This window comes from Poecilia reticulata, linkage group LG21 (assembly GCF_000633615.1).
Source record: "Poecilia reticulata strain Guanapo linkage group LG21, Guppy_female_1.0+MT, whole genome shotgun sequence".
In the NCBI taxonomy this organism is placed as follows: domain Eukaryota; kingdom Metazoa; phylum Chordata; class Actinopteri; order Cyprinodontiformes; family Poeciliidae; genus Poecilia; species Poecilia reticulata.
In genome coordinates this window covers 10931615-10946386 of record NC_024351.1, presented here as the reverse complement: position 1 = coordinate 10946386, position 14772 = coordinate 10931615, and the positions used below count along the sequence as shown (strand labels likewise).

Here is a 14772-nt window from a genome sequence, read left to right as displayed (position 1 = left end):
ATGATTATTTCTTTGCTTACAAAATACATTTAAAAGCACATAAATGTACATTTTCAACTTAAAGCAACCCTCAAATTGAACCTATGCATGCGCCAACCTGTTACTGACTAATAAATCTTGGCTAATCTTAAATTCCTCCCTTTGACCTGGGACAGAAATAGCTCTACTTTCAATAAACAGGTCAGTCAAGTCAGCTGTGACTGAGCCTGCATAAATCCTCGCTTCATAAATTGGAGTGCTGAAAGCCTCAGTCGATCAATGCATCAATTAATCCATAACACTTTAATACAGAATTTGGCCTATCAGAAAGAAAAAGCAATTCAAAAGAAATAAAAAAACAAAAAAGCCTAATGATATAATTAATTGCCTTTTAGGCCATCACATGTATTAGATTGAACATTTTAGGTTAACAAGTGCAAAAATATGAACTTTTTTACTTCTCTACTGAGCCATTAAGCTTTCTACGTCTGATCCATTCAAAACAATCGAACACACACAGAATGATGAAATGAGATTAAGGGAGTAGCCATAAGGCTTTCCGGTCATTGGAGTAGTGATGTCATTATTCAGAATGAGGCGAGGTTTGACAATGGAAAAGAGGAAATAGCACAAGAAGCTTTATGAGCCCTCACTGTTCAAGAAAACTGAACGGAAAAGATTTTTCATTCTGAATTTACAAAAACAAAAAAAGCCTCTTATTTGTTTAATGTCTCCTGTTTAGACAGCATCCGATCATGTCAGTGTCATGCATGAAATGCTCTCTTTGACTTCACAGATTTTCTTTTACTAATTGGCATCATGCAGTTTGGAGAAAATCAATAGGATTTACGCCTAAGGTTCTAAGAGAATCATAGGAGTTTGAATTTGTTTCTGGAGCGCCGTCTTTATGTTGAGTTGAATGTTTATTTTGATTATTGTTCCTGTAAAGGACCCAAAAACAAACATCTATAAGCAAATTTCAGTCGTTTACAGTTATTTGTTAAACCACAGCCAATACTAGGTGTTTACTGCATTTCTCGTTTATTCACTCCAGTTTGTTTTCAAAAAGCTCCACCTTTTGTGGAGCATTTAACTAAGAAACATGGTTCAAGTTCAAGTTGTATTTCATATTCTGCTAACAATCTAGTGGTATCTGTGTTTTTGATGGTAGGATAGAAAGCATTTACCCTGCTGTTCCTCTCAAACAAGTTATGACAGGATTCAATATCACGTGGTTGGTGCTTTATTGAGGCTTCAAGACCCTATAAAACCACTCTGCTGCAGTTTTTCACAGAGTCTCTTTAAACAACGTCATTACCCAGGTGAAGTGGAATTAAATATGGGGAAACTTTGCGGACTTTCCCACATAACTGAAATGTTTCAGACTCCTGACATTTTGCATGTGAAAAGCAGATACAGAAAAGTGCATGGTTACAGTCGGGTCTCTGAAATATTCAAGCGTATGAGAAAAAAATGTACCACATGCAAACTGAACGTCAGTTTTCTTGTTGAGTTGATTATGCTGTTTGCTAAATTAAGATATACAAAGTTAACAGACGTCATTTTTAGCTTGTTCTTATCATATTGTTTCTTGATTTTCTCTGACAAACTGCAAACTGAGATTTTTGGTTTCAGTACCGGTAATGTTGTTTGTTTCGATCTTGTTTAAAAGTGTAACACATGCACTGAAGTTTTCAGTCTCAGATAATTATTACAACTTCAAATTAAATTGCAGCCAGGCATACCAATTAAGTTGTAATGCCATTTTGAAAGCTGACACACGGAAACAAGGAGCATTTCTAACATGGTTTTCTGTTTCTGTTATTGATAATCATTACATCTTGGTCATTTTCCAATATGAGTCTCAGCTGTTGATTCCCTGTTGGCCTGCAGGCACCCAGCTGCAGGCTAACCAGTGTTTTCTTTACTGCAAAATCTCCATTATGTCCTTGTGAGTCACAGCTCTTCCTGCAGCTACAGACCCATTAAACAAAATTGTCCAGTGGCAGCTTCTGACCTCTGGCATGAACTGTGAGCATGGCATCAAGGCTGGACCCTCATTACTGTGATTCCAAAAAGGCAAAGCCTCGTCTGCAGACAGATTTCATATTGGTAACCCAGGAGTGAACACACAAGATTAGAAACATTGATGCAAGCCTTACTGCTAAAGTATTCACACCTCCCAAACTTTCTCACATTTTGACACCTTACGGACATAAGAATCGGGGTGTTTTACCATGACTTCATGCAAAATATCAACATTTTGCACCAACAAGAAGGTTGTGGGTCCAAGTCCAAGCCTGGTGTCTTACTGCATGGAGTTTGCATGTTCTCCTTCCTTCCCCGTCCAAACACATGACCATTAGCTAAGTCTGTCTCTTTAAATTGCCATTAATTGCTCTGTATCTCTGTATTTCTCTACAATGGAATGCAGCATTTTGTTGCAAACGAGCAATAAAATACTGCCTTGCAACAAAACGCAAACTAAAAATATATTTATATTTCTGTAAAATAAACTCCAGGGCAGAGATGCAGGTTGTCGTTAGTAAAAAACCACCTAACAAAATATTATTACATTGCCTTTGCACTGGAAGTGTAAACAGTAATTTACTTGTAAGTTTCACCTCACCTGAACAAGCCTTTGGGTTGTTGACCTACTCTTTAAAATTTCGATTTACGATGTGCAAAGACACCGAGGTACAAGCAAGATGATGAGAGAGCACTTAGCTGGACGTTTATGAGTTGAAACATAAAGTGTTTCAACTCATAAACGGTTCAGCAGGCTGCCATGCAAAACTGCAAATGAGTTTATGTAATGGGTTTCTACCTGTTTGCAACGCTGGTAGGTTTAGGCACCACTTCCTGTAACAGCTGGTCCAGACTTTCTGATGCATTTCAGTGGTCGTAGTGCATCAACATTCTGTTAAATCAGATCCTGGTTATCAGACATAGCGCTGTGAAAAAGTTTGTGCCCTCTTACAGCTTTCTTCTGTTCTCGCTTTTTTCTCACATGTAAATGTTTAACTTTTCAGTCGAATGGCTGCCACAGCAGATTAAAGCATTATCAAACATTCATAAACCAAAACAACACTCCAGGACTGTTCAAAAATGTTGATTCTACGTAATAGCCCTTTTATGTTGGAAAAAAAAAGTTGATTTGTTTCTATGTGAGAAAGTACCTGCAATTGTTAAATCATGACGTAACAGTGACCAGCTACATGCTTTGTTTAGTTTCACCACCTCCACCCAGTCTGATTACTGGCAGGGCTATAGAACCAATAAATCAATTAAATATATTTTGTCAAAACATTCTGCTGACCATGAACATAAAAAGACCTGAATCACATCTTAATCCCTAGAAACAGGGAAATAGATTCTGTTGACTTAAGATGACAAAAATACAACTCCTAAGGAAGGTGTGTTTTTTGTTGCAGCTAGCATAAACATTAGCATTATCCTAATGTGGTCAAACAAAGGTGTTGGAAGTGAGATGGTCTGGTGATGCCTCTGATTTAGCATCGAGAAAACTTACTATAATTGTTGAATGATTTTTTTTTCTTTCTAGAATGAAATCCAAGACACATCTAAGCCCACACCTAAATGTCTCTAAAAGTGAAGCTTCCTGATTGGTCTAGTTAAAGTCTGATGGAGATGATGATCCAAAAATGCCTGTACAAACTTGCAAGTATATTTTATCTGAGGTTGTGTTTTGGGGTCAGACATATGAAAGTGTTTCCCACCAAGCTTAAAGAAACTTTTCCAGCTCTGATGAGAATTTGACCCAAACGGGGTTAGAGGTTGAAGAATTCACTCAGTTTCTCCTCATCCTCAACATTTCTGGGCTCCATCTTAAATCCTGTTTGGGTTAGAAAAAAAAAAACTGCCTCATATTCATACTTAAACACCCACTAATTGTTTCTAAAACCCTCTGCAGTTGTACGCTGTATTGTCATTAAAAACTCCAATTTTTAATGACAATTAACAACATCTAATAATTACTGCTGTCATGCTCTATGCATGTGCATCTACTGAAAACACACACAGATGTAATAAATCCAGCTCCGCAGCTGATACTGTAGAAGTTGCCGGGAGCGCTGTGTGTGCACGAGGCTAACTTAACTTCACTGGAGAACATATTGCATAACACTGAGGACATCATTAAGGGCAATGCCATGCAGACAGGAGCTGTCCTACTCCTCGTTTCCACCCCCTGCCTCCTCCATATTTCCTGAAAGCATCTTGGGAGGGGTGCCCTTCAGCTGCCCACATCTCATTACATGCAGATCAACGTGGCTTGTAGCTTCCTGCTGACATTCAATTAGACTCTTTTTCCCATCGTTTGCTCTGCCACCGTTACTCCTGCCACGGCCCCTGCTGTCATTTGCTAATTATTCTAAAACATCCCTCCAATTAGAGCTGAACCTGTTCATTATAGCCACGACGCCCCAGTGAGCCCTCCACACCTGTGCTGCTCTGCCGGATGAAGATTATTGTGGGGGGAAATGACATGTTTGCGATATTCAGAAAATAAATAGCTTGACTGGTTAAAAGTTGTGGGTTTAATACCTCCACCCCTGAGCTGCAGACCTGTGGACGTTTTGTTCTGGATAGATTTTCCCTGGTTTGAGTCAAGCATGAACTGAAGGTTCAGGATATTTTTTGCATTATTTAAGAGAAAATGTTTTCTTAAGTTAGATCTAATTCAATGTTGTTAGCCTCCCATCAGTTATATTGTCACTAAACATTATGTATTAAATAAAACTTGTGGTTTTTGTGTACAAAAACAGAAAAATATTGGTACATGGAAATACAGTCTTGGTTGATTTTCCACATTAGAGAAGGAAAATACAATCCATCTTCATGTGTTAGACTAGTTTTATCCCAGAATAGTGCATGACCCAGTATTGATTTTCGAATTTCATAATTTAACCTTTAACTTTCTAAATTTGGAATTGAATAGACTGGTCAAAACATGAATGAATTCATCTACACCATTTGTATTGACTATGGAATATTTTACACTTGTGTTTTACAAATGTCTCTTTGTCTAAGAGACAAAGAGACATTTGTCTAAGAGACAAAGAGACATTTGTCTCTTAGACAAATGTCTACAACGGTTGTGTTGTTAAACGGTTGCGCATGCTCTCTCATAATTTCATCCTTTGCACTATCACTATGCACACATTTGATGTAGATTCATAAAAGTATCTTGATGATGATTAATTATCTCAGACCCCCCACATCCCCCCATAGTTCTACAATAAACACCGACAGCATATCTCTTTTTAGAACCAAAGTGAAAAAGGTCAGACGCAGGCTTTTAGTTACTGATTTAGCTCAGAGTGGATCGATGACGTGAGAAACACCGGGGTTATTTTTATAAATCATGCATAAATCTGATAGCCAGGAGGTCTTCAGGAATGAATGTGAACAACAATTAGAATGCTAAATTTATTGTAGGCGATTAGTCATGTTAGTGACAGTCACTTTTAAATGCAGTGCAATGAAATTTCATCACTTGAAAACTAAATGGTTATCGCGCTAATGGGTTGTTTTTTAGAGCAAAAAAATGACTGTGCAATCAGAAAAATCACATTTTTGCTGTTTCAAATCATGTTTTTCTGCTTCCAACTCGATGATGTAAACATTTTAGGGAAATGTTTTTGCATCTTATCGGACAAACGGTAATGAGAATGTTAAAAGCTTCCTGAATCTGACCACTTTTACTGTTAATCTTTTTTTTTTCCACAGTAAAAGAAAAACACGTTTTAATTCTAAGTGATCTTTCTGCAATCTTTAAGAGGAAATGACTCTTAACCCTTCGGAGACAATTCTAACTCATTCTAACTTTTTCTGTCTGATGACAAATGAAAACATCCAATAACATTTTACATTTCAAAACAGCTGCTCCAAAATGATGTTTTGAGTTTCTTAGCCGACTATTCTTGTCTCATTTCTCTGATTTGTAACATTTAACTCTCACTACAGGACACTAGCTTCTGCACATCTGGTCACTATAGTTCTCTTCACTGAGAGCCTTGGATGCAGCTGAGTAAGAAGCTAGTGACCAAAAACATCAGGAAATGCAAACTCCTCAGTGATTATAAGGAGATAGGTGACAGAACCTCCTTTTATACAATGTCCCTGTGGCAAAAGATCATACGATGAGCATGATAACTCATTGAGTGCAGGCTTAATTCATCCTCCTATACCATCTGTCTCAGCTGTAATTCATCAAGAACACCAAAAGAAGACCAGAGAGTCTCTTAAGCTGCAGGGATCTAATACCTCTAACAGTTTCCGTAGGAAGCTGCAGTTCCTCTATTTATTAAGGTTTCTCGGATGTTCTTCAGAAATGTGCGGTTTCGTCTGTTATTTGTGGTTTCTTCATGTTTTCTGAGTTGAGCGTCGCTAGGCAGCACAGACAGTGACGGTTTAATCTGCACTTGACTCATGTGTGCGCCGTTTTATTGGCATTAAACATGCACCGACAATGAGAGCATACACTGTTGTACTTAGTGATACTGAATACAACGAAGATAAAGCAAAAAAAAGAATTCTGTGCTGAAATGCTGAAAAAATACAATTAATCCAGTTTTTTAAAATAAATTCGACTCCTGCTGTCGCTGTTAGGAGTTACTTTTTACGGCAGCAGAAAACGTGCCTCGGTTGAATGGGAGGAAATGAGTGGTTAGCATCAGCATGACCACCAGCTGCCACTGTGACCAGACAAAACTCCTTTGGTACTGGTTCTTTCCCTCAGAATCTGTTTTTCTTCGCGAACGCTCGTCCTTCTTGAGCACTTGTCCTTCTAATGAATGTCTGTGAATGAGTCACACTTGTTACCGATTTAACAGTTGTCTTGTTTTCACTCGTGCATGAAAATCAACATGTTTTCTAAAAAAAAATAAAAATAAAAATGTCAGTTCTCAAAAGATTGATAATATACAAAACACAACATTTACTTTTCTGGTTGCAGAGAAAATGTGCAGCTTTAAACGCTAAGAGCAACATGTGTCATTTTTATAAATTTCAGCATATCTGCAAAGCTGAGAAAGTAGAGCTAAATTAAGTTAGACACTGAAGCCAAAAATAAGAAGAGGAACATAAGGTTGGACTGAACTCTTAAGCAGAGCTGGTTTTAGTGGCAGAATTTTATAGTGAGCTGAGAAGCTTTGCAGCTGCAAGCACGCTTCCACAAGCTCATTTATATGAGGAGAACTGTGGGTGCACTGCTGTCAGATACAATATGTCCCACACTGTCACTTCATGCTCTCTAAATTATGATTCCTGCTGCTCCCTCCATGCAGGGGTTGCTGCGGAAACACGTTCAGATTTATAATAAATAAAGTTTATCCCAAAATCAACTCAAGGGATGTCGATATTAACAAGAATTTGTCTTTTTCCAGAAGCATTATACACAGACACCATTGCCAGAAGCATTTGCTTGTCTGCTTTTACACACACACACACGTGCGCGCGCGCACACGCACACACATATGAATTTGAGTGACATCTCATTTATAGTCTGGTGTTTATGTAAATCTTCAGTCATTCTACCAATTTATTGAATTGCCAAACAGAAATGCGTGATTTGTCTCTCCAGCGAACACATTTCCAGTCCTCTGGAGTCCAGTGACATGATTACATCCAGCACTTTCTAGTTAATTTGCGGATTTACGACTCTGATGCAGTTGCTCAACCATGGAAACTCAGCTCATGAAGATCTCCATGTACTGTTCTTGAGCTAATCTGAAGGTCACCTGACATTTGGAGGTCTGTAGCCGATGACTCTCTAAAAATGTGGTTATCTCTGCACAACCCATGCCTCAGCATCTGTTGACACCACTCTGTGGTTTTATGTTGCTCATAACTTTGAGATATAGTTACATATTCTGTAACAACATACACTCTGACATTCATATGTATCCAAACCTAGAATGCAAACACAAAGTCCCTCTTCAAACTTAAACGTACACAAACGCTGTTTTTCTTTCAATCAGAAACAAAGATAAACAAAGAGCAGCAGGACTGAACTCTAAGCTTTGAAAGGGTAAAAACAAGACAAAGGTCAGAGGTCAGAGGTACCAGTAACATGTGGCTTCTATTAACACTTCACAGGACACAGATAATCTTGCAGAGGTGAAGGTATATTGAAGTTTGATCAGTATTATAATATAATACAGCTTTTATTGATGTAAACATTATTGGTTACAAATGTTACAACAGCACCATCTTGCGGTCACAATAATAAACTGTTACACCCCACAACCTGTGGGCTTTTCCAACAAGTTTGGACATGTGGATATTTAATAACAGTTTAAACAGTATTGAGAAATTCCATTTTAAAAAAATTCCATTAAAATTATTATTTTTAAAATCAAGAAAATATATTTTACAATTTTGTGATGATTCTGATAAATAAGGGAAATACATCTTAAATGTCAACAAAAATTATTTCAAGTGATACCTTAGTTACAGACAACAAAAACAATCAGCTGCAGATTGAAGCTCTGAGCACGTGTCTGTAATATCTATGTTGACCACCGGATGGCGACATCTGCAAATGAGGTAAATGAGTAATTACCTCATTTTCTTTCCAGCGACTTTTATTTGCCATCTTCAGGTAATGTTTTGCCTAATCAAAGATTTAATTTTCAAAAACACCATTTTGATACTTATGACAATTATTTAAAAAAAAAAACAAAAGATTTTTCTTAGCATAATATTACATGTTGCTGTGACGTTCTAAGTAAATCGTTAATTTTGCAAGTTGACAGCCTTTGCTCAAAGTGTTGCTGTATCAAACAAGAGAGCAAAAGTAGCGTGGCTCTCTCACGTCAAAAACACACGTCTGTGTGACACCCTGCAACATGTGTTCGCCTGCTGGTTTACCACACAAGAATACGTCAAAAAAAAAAAGGCGGTCCTTTGTGCATGCCGGAGCAGAGGGTTCATATTCTGCTTCATTGCTGTGAAAAACTCTTAACTGCATCTCATTCCCTCCTTGAAAACTGTCAGGACGTCAGTGCGCTCAGCGGCATGGAGGGGACCAAAGGAGAGGAGCGGCAACCGGAGCAGGCGGCGTCTTTATTCGGGACGTCCGAGCTGGAGAGCCAGAGGATCAGCGCAGAGCGGAAGAAGCGGGATCAGCGGAATCACCGCTGTAAAATCATTATTGGGGTATGTGTTAGAGCTCAAAAAAAAAAAAAAACTTAAAACTGGCATCACGTCAATTACTTACAACTAAAAAGAAGAGTATCCTGTTTCCAAGAATCTGCAATAACTAGATTTTAAAGTTTGAATGCCTTCTTTGAAAAAAAAAAAAACTAAAACTGCAAGTCCAGAGTTCAATTTAGACTTTTTTTGCAATTGTTTTATTGGTTAGTCATTGCTAAGTTGCTACAACTGTCTTTTGCACGGCAGCGAAATCTCGATAAAGTGCAAAAGCCACGGCATTCATGTCAGCATTTTCACCCTGTTTACTTTGCCCGTCATTAATCCACAGCTGTCACAGCTGAGACTGTCAGTGGTGCCAGAGACTAATGTGGAAACTAACTGTTTTCACTCCACTGCAAAGAGACAGAGGCCAGGAAAGGCCCCACAGGTGTCCGCCGGTTGTTTCTGTGGAAAGCAGAACCAGACCTCACAGCACAGTTTAGGTCACGTAGAAAGTCATGAACTTAAAACACTGGAATCACTCTGGGCAGTGACGGAGAAATTAAATTGTTCTATTTGTAGTTTATTCGTGTTTTTTTTGTGCCAATTTTCCTTGAAAAATGCTGTTTTCCAGTTCATTCAATTCTTCAAAGCTAAAATCTACCCTTTTACAGGCTGTCGATGCTAAACATGTTCTTTGAATCACATTTTTTTTAATCAGGTTTATTTCAGGGCATTCACATCCTTTGAATTTTCACACATAAATGTGTAAAAATTCACACACTTATGTGTGAATTTTGATGCACACATAAATGTGCATCGTTTATGTGGCCATTTTTGATTTTTGACCCATCAAAAAAGTCATTTTTGATGGGTCAAAAAGGTCATTGTGAAGTAGCAGCACAACAAAACATTTTTAACACTTTCTCATAAATTAAAATCTAATGGCTGCGATGTGTTTTACTTAAGCTTTCAGTCCTCTTTTCCCTGATGCCCATAAATAAATACCAGTGCACTCAATGAACTACAGAAGTCCATATAATTATAAAGTGGAATCCCCCTATGAGTAACGTAAAGTCAGTATAAATACAGCTGCTCTGTGAAGGCTTCACATGTTTGTTGGGCAACAATAGGGAACAAGCAGCTTCACGAAGGCCAACGAACTCAGCAGACAACTCCGGGATCAAGTTGTAGAGAAGTTTAAAGCAGAGGGGGATTATAAAACTATATGTCAGGCTTTGAATATTGGAGACTTCAGTTTACAACACAAAAATGGAAAAAGTTGATCTAGAAATGTGTTGGTAACACTAAAATCAAACATTTTAGTTTACCTGCAGAGCATGTTTATTGTGAACACACCCTGCCCACAGTGGAACATGGTGGTAGTCATGTCATGCTGTGGGCATGCTTCTCTATAGCAGGACAAGGGATGCAGGATGGATGGAGCTAGTAAGTAAGGGACAATCCTGAAGAACCAAAATGTTGTGATGCGATGGTTTAGATCAAAGTATACGCCTATGCTGGAATGGCCCAGTCAAAGTCCAAACCTTTATCCAATTGAAAACCTATAAAAAGTCTTGAAAATGAAAGCTTACAGATTTTGCTCATACAGTCTGACTTGTCTTGAGATATTTTGAAAGTAGGAAGGACACATTGCAATCTATATATGTGTGAAACTGGCAGAGACACACTGCAACACTTGTCTGTAAATACAGAAAATGTTGGTTCTACAAACAGCTTTTGACTAAGTACAAATGCACACCACACTTTTCAGATATTTATTTGGGAAAATGCATTGAAAATTATGTCTCTTTCTCTTCCACCTCCTAGTTAGGCACTGTTTTGTTTTGGTTTATTTAAATCACCCCAACTTTAAGTGACAACATAGCATGACTTTCCCAAGGCATTGTGTTGCTTATGAACACATGATGTCTTAATTCTCTATTGGGTTCAAAACTACATCTGCCAGCAACCTGGTGCACTGTTTTTTTCTTTTGTAACTCAGAATCACAAAATCACACTTTAAAGAACTGATTTATCAGCAAATCATGCAAAATAACATCTTAGACTGAAGTTTTAGATCCCAGTGTGCATAAATGCCATACTGTTATTCAGTCAGATGCATACTGCATACGTTGTCTGTGTGGGTTTATGTTGACACTATAAATGCTGCTTACAGACCCAACTATGTGCCACACTTCCTGGGTCATTTTTTTAACCTGGATTAGAGTCCACCCATGTTATTTTGTATCACCCTTAAAGAGCCTTTTACTCCCACAGTCAAATGTTTCTCAAAATAGCCTCCTTTATTAATAAGCAAATAGACTAACCACGCCCAGTCCAAGTGGAGGCAAATATCTGCGATAGTTTGTTATTTTTTAAAGCGCAAAAACAAATGACTGAAAACTTTAAGTTAAGTTGTTTTTTTAATGTTATTTTTATGCAGTTAAAACATACAGATACGTAAGTAAATACATATTTTTTTATTCCAAAATCCATCTCAGGCGTAAATTATCAATGGAACTAATTTGTTTACACATCTTCCTAAGTTATTTCCTTCTGACTGAGCTACAAACCACAGAAACTCCAGATGTCTGCTTAGTACTGTAACCAGAGTCTAGACAGTGTAACGTTCCATGACAATGCATGTATTTGGACCAGTAACAATTTTACTCTTTGAAAAGGAGCAACTGGGGATTTTCCTCCCAACCTTTTGCCCCAACTTGAGGAAAATTTGTTCAACACCGGCAGACAATGGATTCCTTAGTCTAGGTTTTTCATTCTGTAACGTTCACTTTCAGAGTGAACTTCAGAAGTCACTCTAACCTGGCAATCTAGGGTTCATTTTACAATAACAGCTTAACCTGAAGAATTTTGAGGAACTGAAGCAGAAAGGTACTACTTAGAGTCAGACTTGTAGGTGTGAATGGGACAAACTGCACTTTTACTTCCCACAAAGACGCTACTTACATTTTACGCTCCCACGAAAGCAAATCAAGGCATCCTGTCTGCTCACCTCTCCCTAAAAAAAAGAAAAGAAAAACAACCAGACACCAAATACACATAACATATTATCATAACTGTCTAGGAATGCCACATTTGCAAGTGTGAATCACACTAAGAGGATTTCTTGTGGTTGATAATTCCACCAATCCTGCTTTTTGACAGCCTTGCAGCAGAATAACTGTGAAGAAGTATGAGTTTGAAATGTGTTTTTTTTTTTTTTTTTTGCTTAACTTGTAAAAGAAAAGAAATAACCACAAACTAGCGTTTTTTTCTGCGGGAATGGTAAATACGTGGTGGTCATCTCAATAATCAAAGTATTGTCTATAATAACCTCACCTATTTCATGACAATTTATTTCTATCTTGAACTATGTTTAATTTCAATAGCTTAATGTTGCTCCGGCAAACTGCACCGTGTGTTGTGATTTAAAAATAATGCTTCCAGCAAAGTGATAGCACGATGGTCAAAGTTAAAAAGCAAAATATAACCTCTCACAAACAATATTTAATTCTGGCTACGGAGAAGATGCCAAGCGGTCTCAGACTGCAGGGTAAGTAAACAACCACAGGAACCACTGAGGGTCTGTTTTAGGCGTTGCTGCCAGTGAGACATGGCAGAACGCCCCCATCTCTCCATAAACAGAGTGTTTTCTTTGAAACGCCCATTTAATTACAAACCCCTCACTCTCCAGAGCTGCTGTCCCTCAGCAGATAAAAACTCAGCAGCACTTGGTCCACTCATTTTTAACAGATGAAGATTAAACAGCTGGCAAGCCTCAGAGCATAAAGTTGAGCAATGTATGAATCACAGGACCGGATGTCAACTTAGTTTTGTGGTTTTAGTTATTTATTTGAAACACTTTTCTTTATTTCTAGGATGAACAGATTAGGACATTTTCAATTAAAGTTATTTTTAAAGACAAGAATTGGTTGGTAAAAATGTAGCTTTTTGGCACCAACAACAAGAAATATCCTTGGAGGTGTTATGGGGAAACTTTCAAAACTGTAGCTGTTACGTTTGCCAAAAATAGTAAGAGAGCCAGTCACTGTTTCAGGCTTTTGATTTTGAAGCCTCTAAAGTTGTTTTTGTGTGTGCTGCTTAATGAATCATGTCCTCTGGTGACCTAAACAGCAACTTGTTGTCTTTCTTCAGGTTGCACTGCTGTGCTTACTGATCGTCATTGTGACTGTGACGATTTTACATAAAAATGGCTCTAAGAGCAAAGGTAAGTTTCACAAAGACACCCAGTTTTCTGACTTTTTACACTGTTGATTATGAAGAATTTTGTATTTTTTTGTTTGAGGATATATTTTCTAGGGCACATGTGTCAAAATCTGGCCCGCTGTAGCTTTTTATGCGACCCTCTAGATTCCAGACTAAACTTTAAGTGTGCTTAAATATTATGTGTTAAAATAAATCAATGCAGTTTTTATATGTTTACTGCCAAATCATATCAATCAGTCCCTCCAGTTTTTTGAGAATCATCGAGGAAATTCACGCAACATCAACAAATCCCCGCAGTATTTTGCACTAATAATTGGGAGTTTATTGCAAAGTTGTTCTAAAATTACCAAAAAGGTTCTAACTTGTACTAAACACCTCCCTCAATCTTGGACTGATGTCAGGTTGATCTTTACAGCATGTAATAAAAAGTCACATTTACCGTCATACATAAGTGCAGATATCACAAATATTTCCAAATTAGTACAACAAATTCCTTGTTACTTTTATTGCAAAAAATAACAAAGAGAATCACGAAATCCTGGAGGAACTGAACATATGTTCAATAATAATATTTAATTTTATGAATTCATTGATATTTTAACAGTTTGTGAAAAGGTTTTATAAATACATTCTGGCACAACCGGCCCTTTAAGAGCATTCATGATCTTGATTTGGCTCAAAACGAAAATGAGTTTGACACCCCTGCTCATTGCAGGGGAGTTGCAATGCATATGCATGCAAATGGCATTTGTAAGAGCGTTGCAACTGTTAAAGCTTCATTGGTAATCATCTTGTGCTTGGCAACCTGTTCCAGTTAAACAGTTTTTAAACTAATGTGTTATGTTTCAAGTGGCTCAGAAAAGCCTTAGCTTAAACCCATCTCAGGAATAGCAAACCAGAAATGCTAAATGATTTAAGGATGACTGTGGATTCTGGTACTGTTTTCAAGGTGTTGGATCTCATTGCTACTTTCAATACTGTTGACCATCAGAACATAATGAGCAAGTTAATGAACCCGTTTAGTTTTCTGGAACAGTGTAAGTAGTACTCTGCAATGCTTTCATACAGATGTGTCACTTGTGAACACATCATCATTTCCTCCCAAAACCTCAGTGTTTTGTTTCTATATATACAGTCATGACTTTTTATCATGACAGTATAGACCCCCTTCATGCCCTGTGTGTTTTTGTAAGTCATATCTAAAAAAATAGATATGCACTCTTAATTTTGACAATAAGGAAAACCAAGAGATATATCTTAACTATACAAAATAAATAAAATACCTTTTAAAATTCCCTATAATAGGCAATAAAAATGCAATTTCTAGTATGACGGAAATATTACCCCCTGTAATTATTCTCACCTAAAACAATTAAAAGTGCACATATCATATCTGAGGCACAT

General features: G+C 37.5%; 1 protein-coding gene across 3 annotated transcripts in view; it reads left to right on the top strand.

Moving 5' to 3' along the window:
- Positions 1–8042: 8042 nt before the first annotated feature.
- The window catches only part of enpp1 (ectonucleotide pyrophosphatase/phosphodiesterase 1), a 36215-nt gene continuing 29485 nt past the window's right edge, over positions 8043–14772 (top strand). Inside the window, exons 1-3 of one of the 3 annotated variants that reach the window (XM_008397515.2) lie at positions 8043–8127; positions 9001–9162; positions 13297–13369. In XM_008397515.2, the coding sequence (XP_008395737.1) occupies positions 9022–9162; positions 13297–13369 (214 nt within the window). In that variant the 5' untranslated portion in view covers positions 8043–8127; positions 9001–9021. Of the gene's footprint in view, positions 8128–8487; positions 8551–8928; positions 9163–13296; positions 13370–14772 lie in introns of those variants that run through there. The other 2 variants (XM_008397513.1, XM_008397514.2) reach the window with 2 other exon arrangements.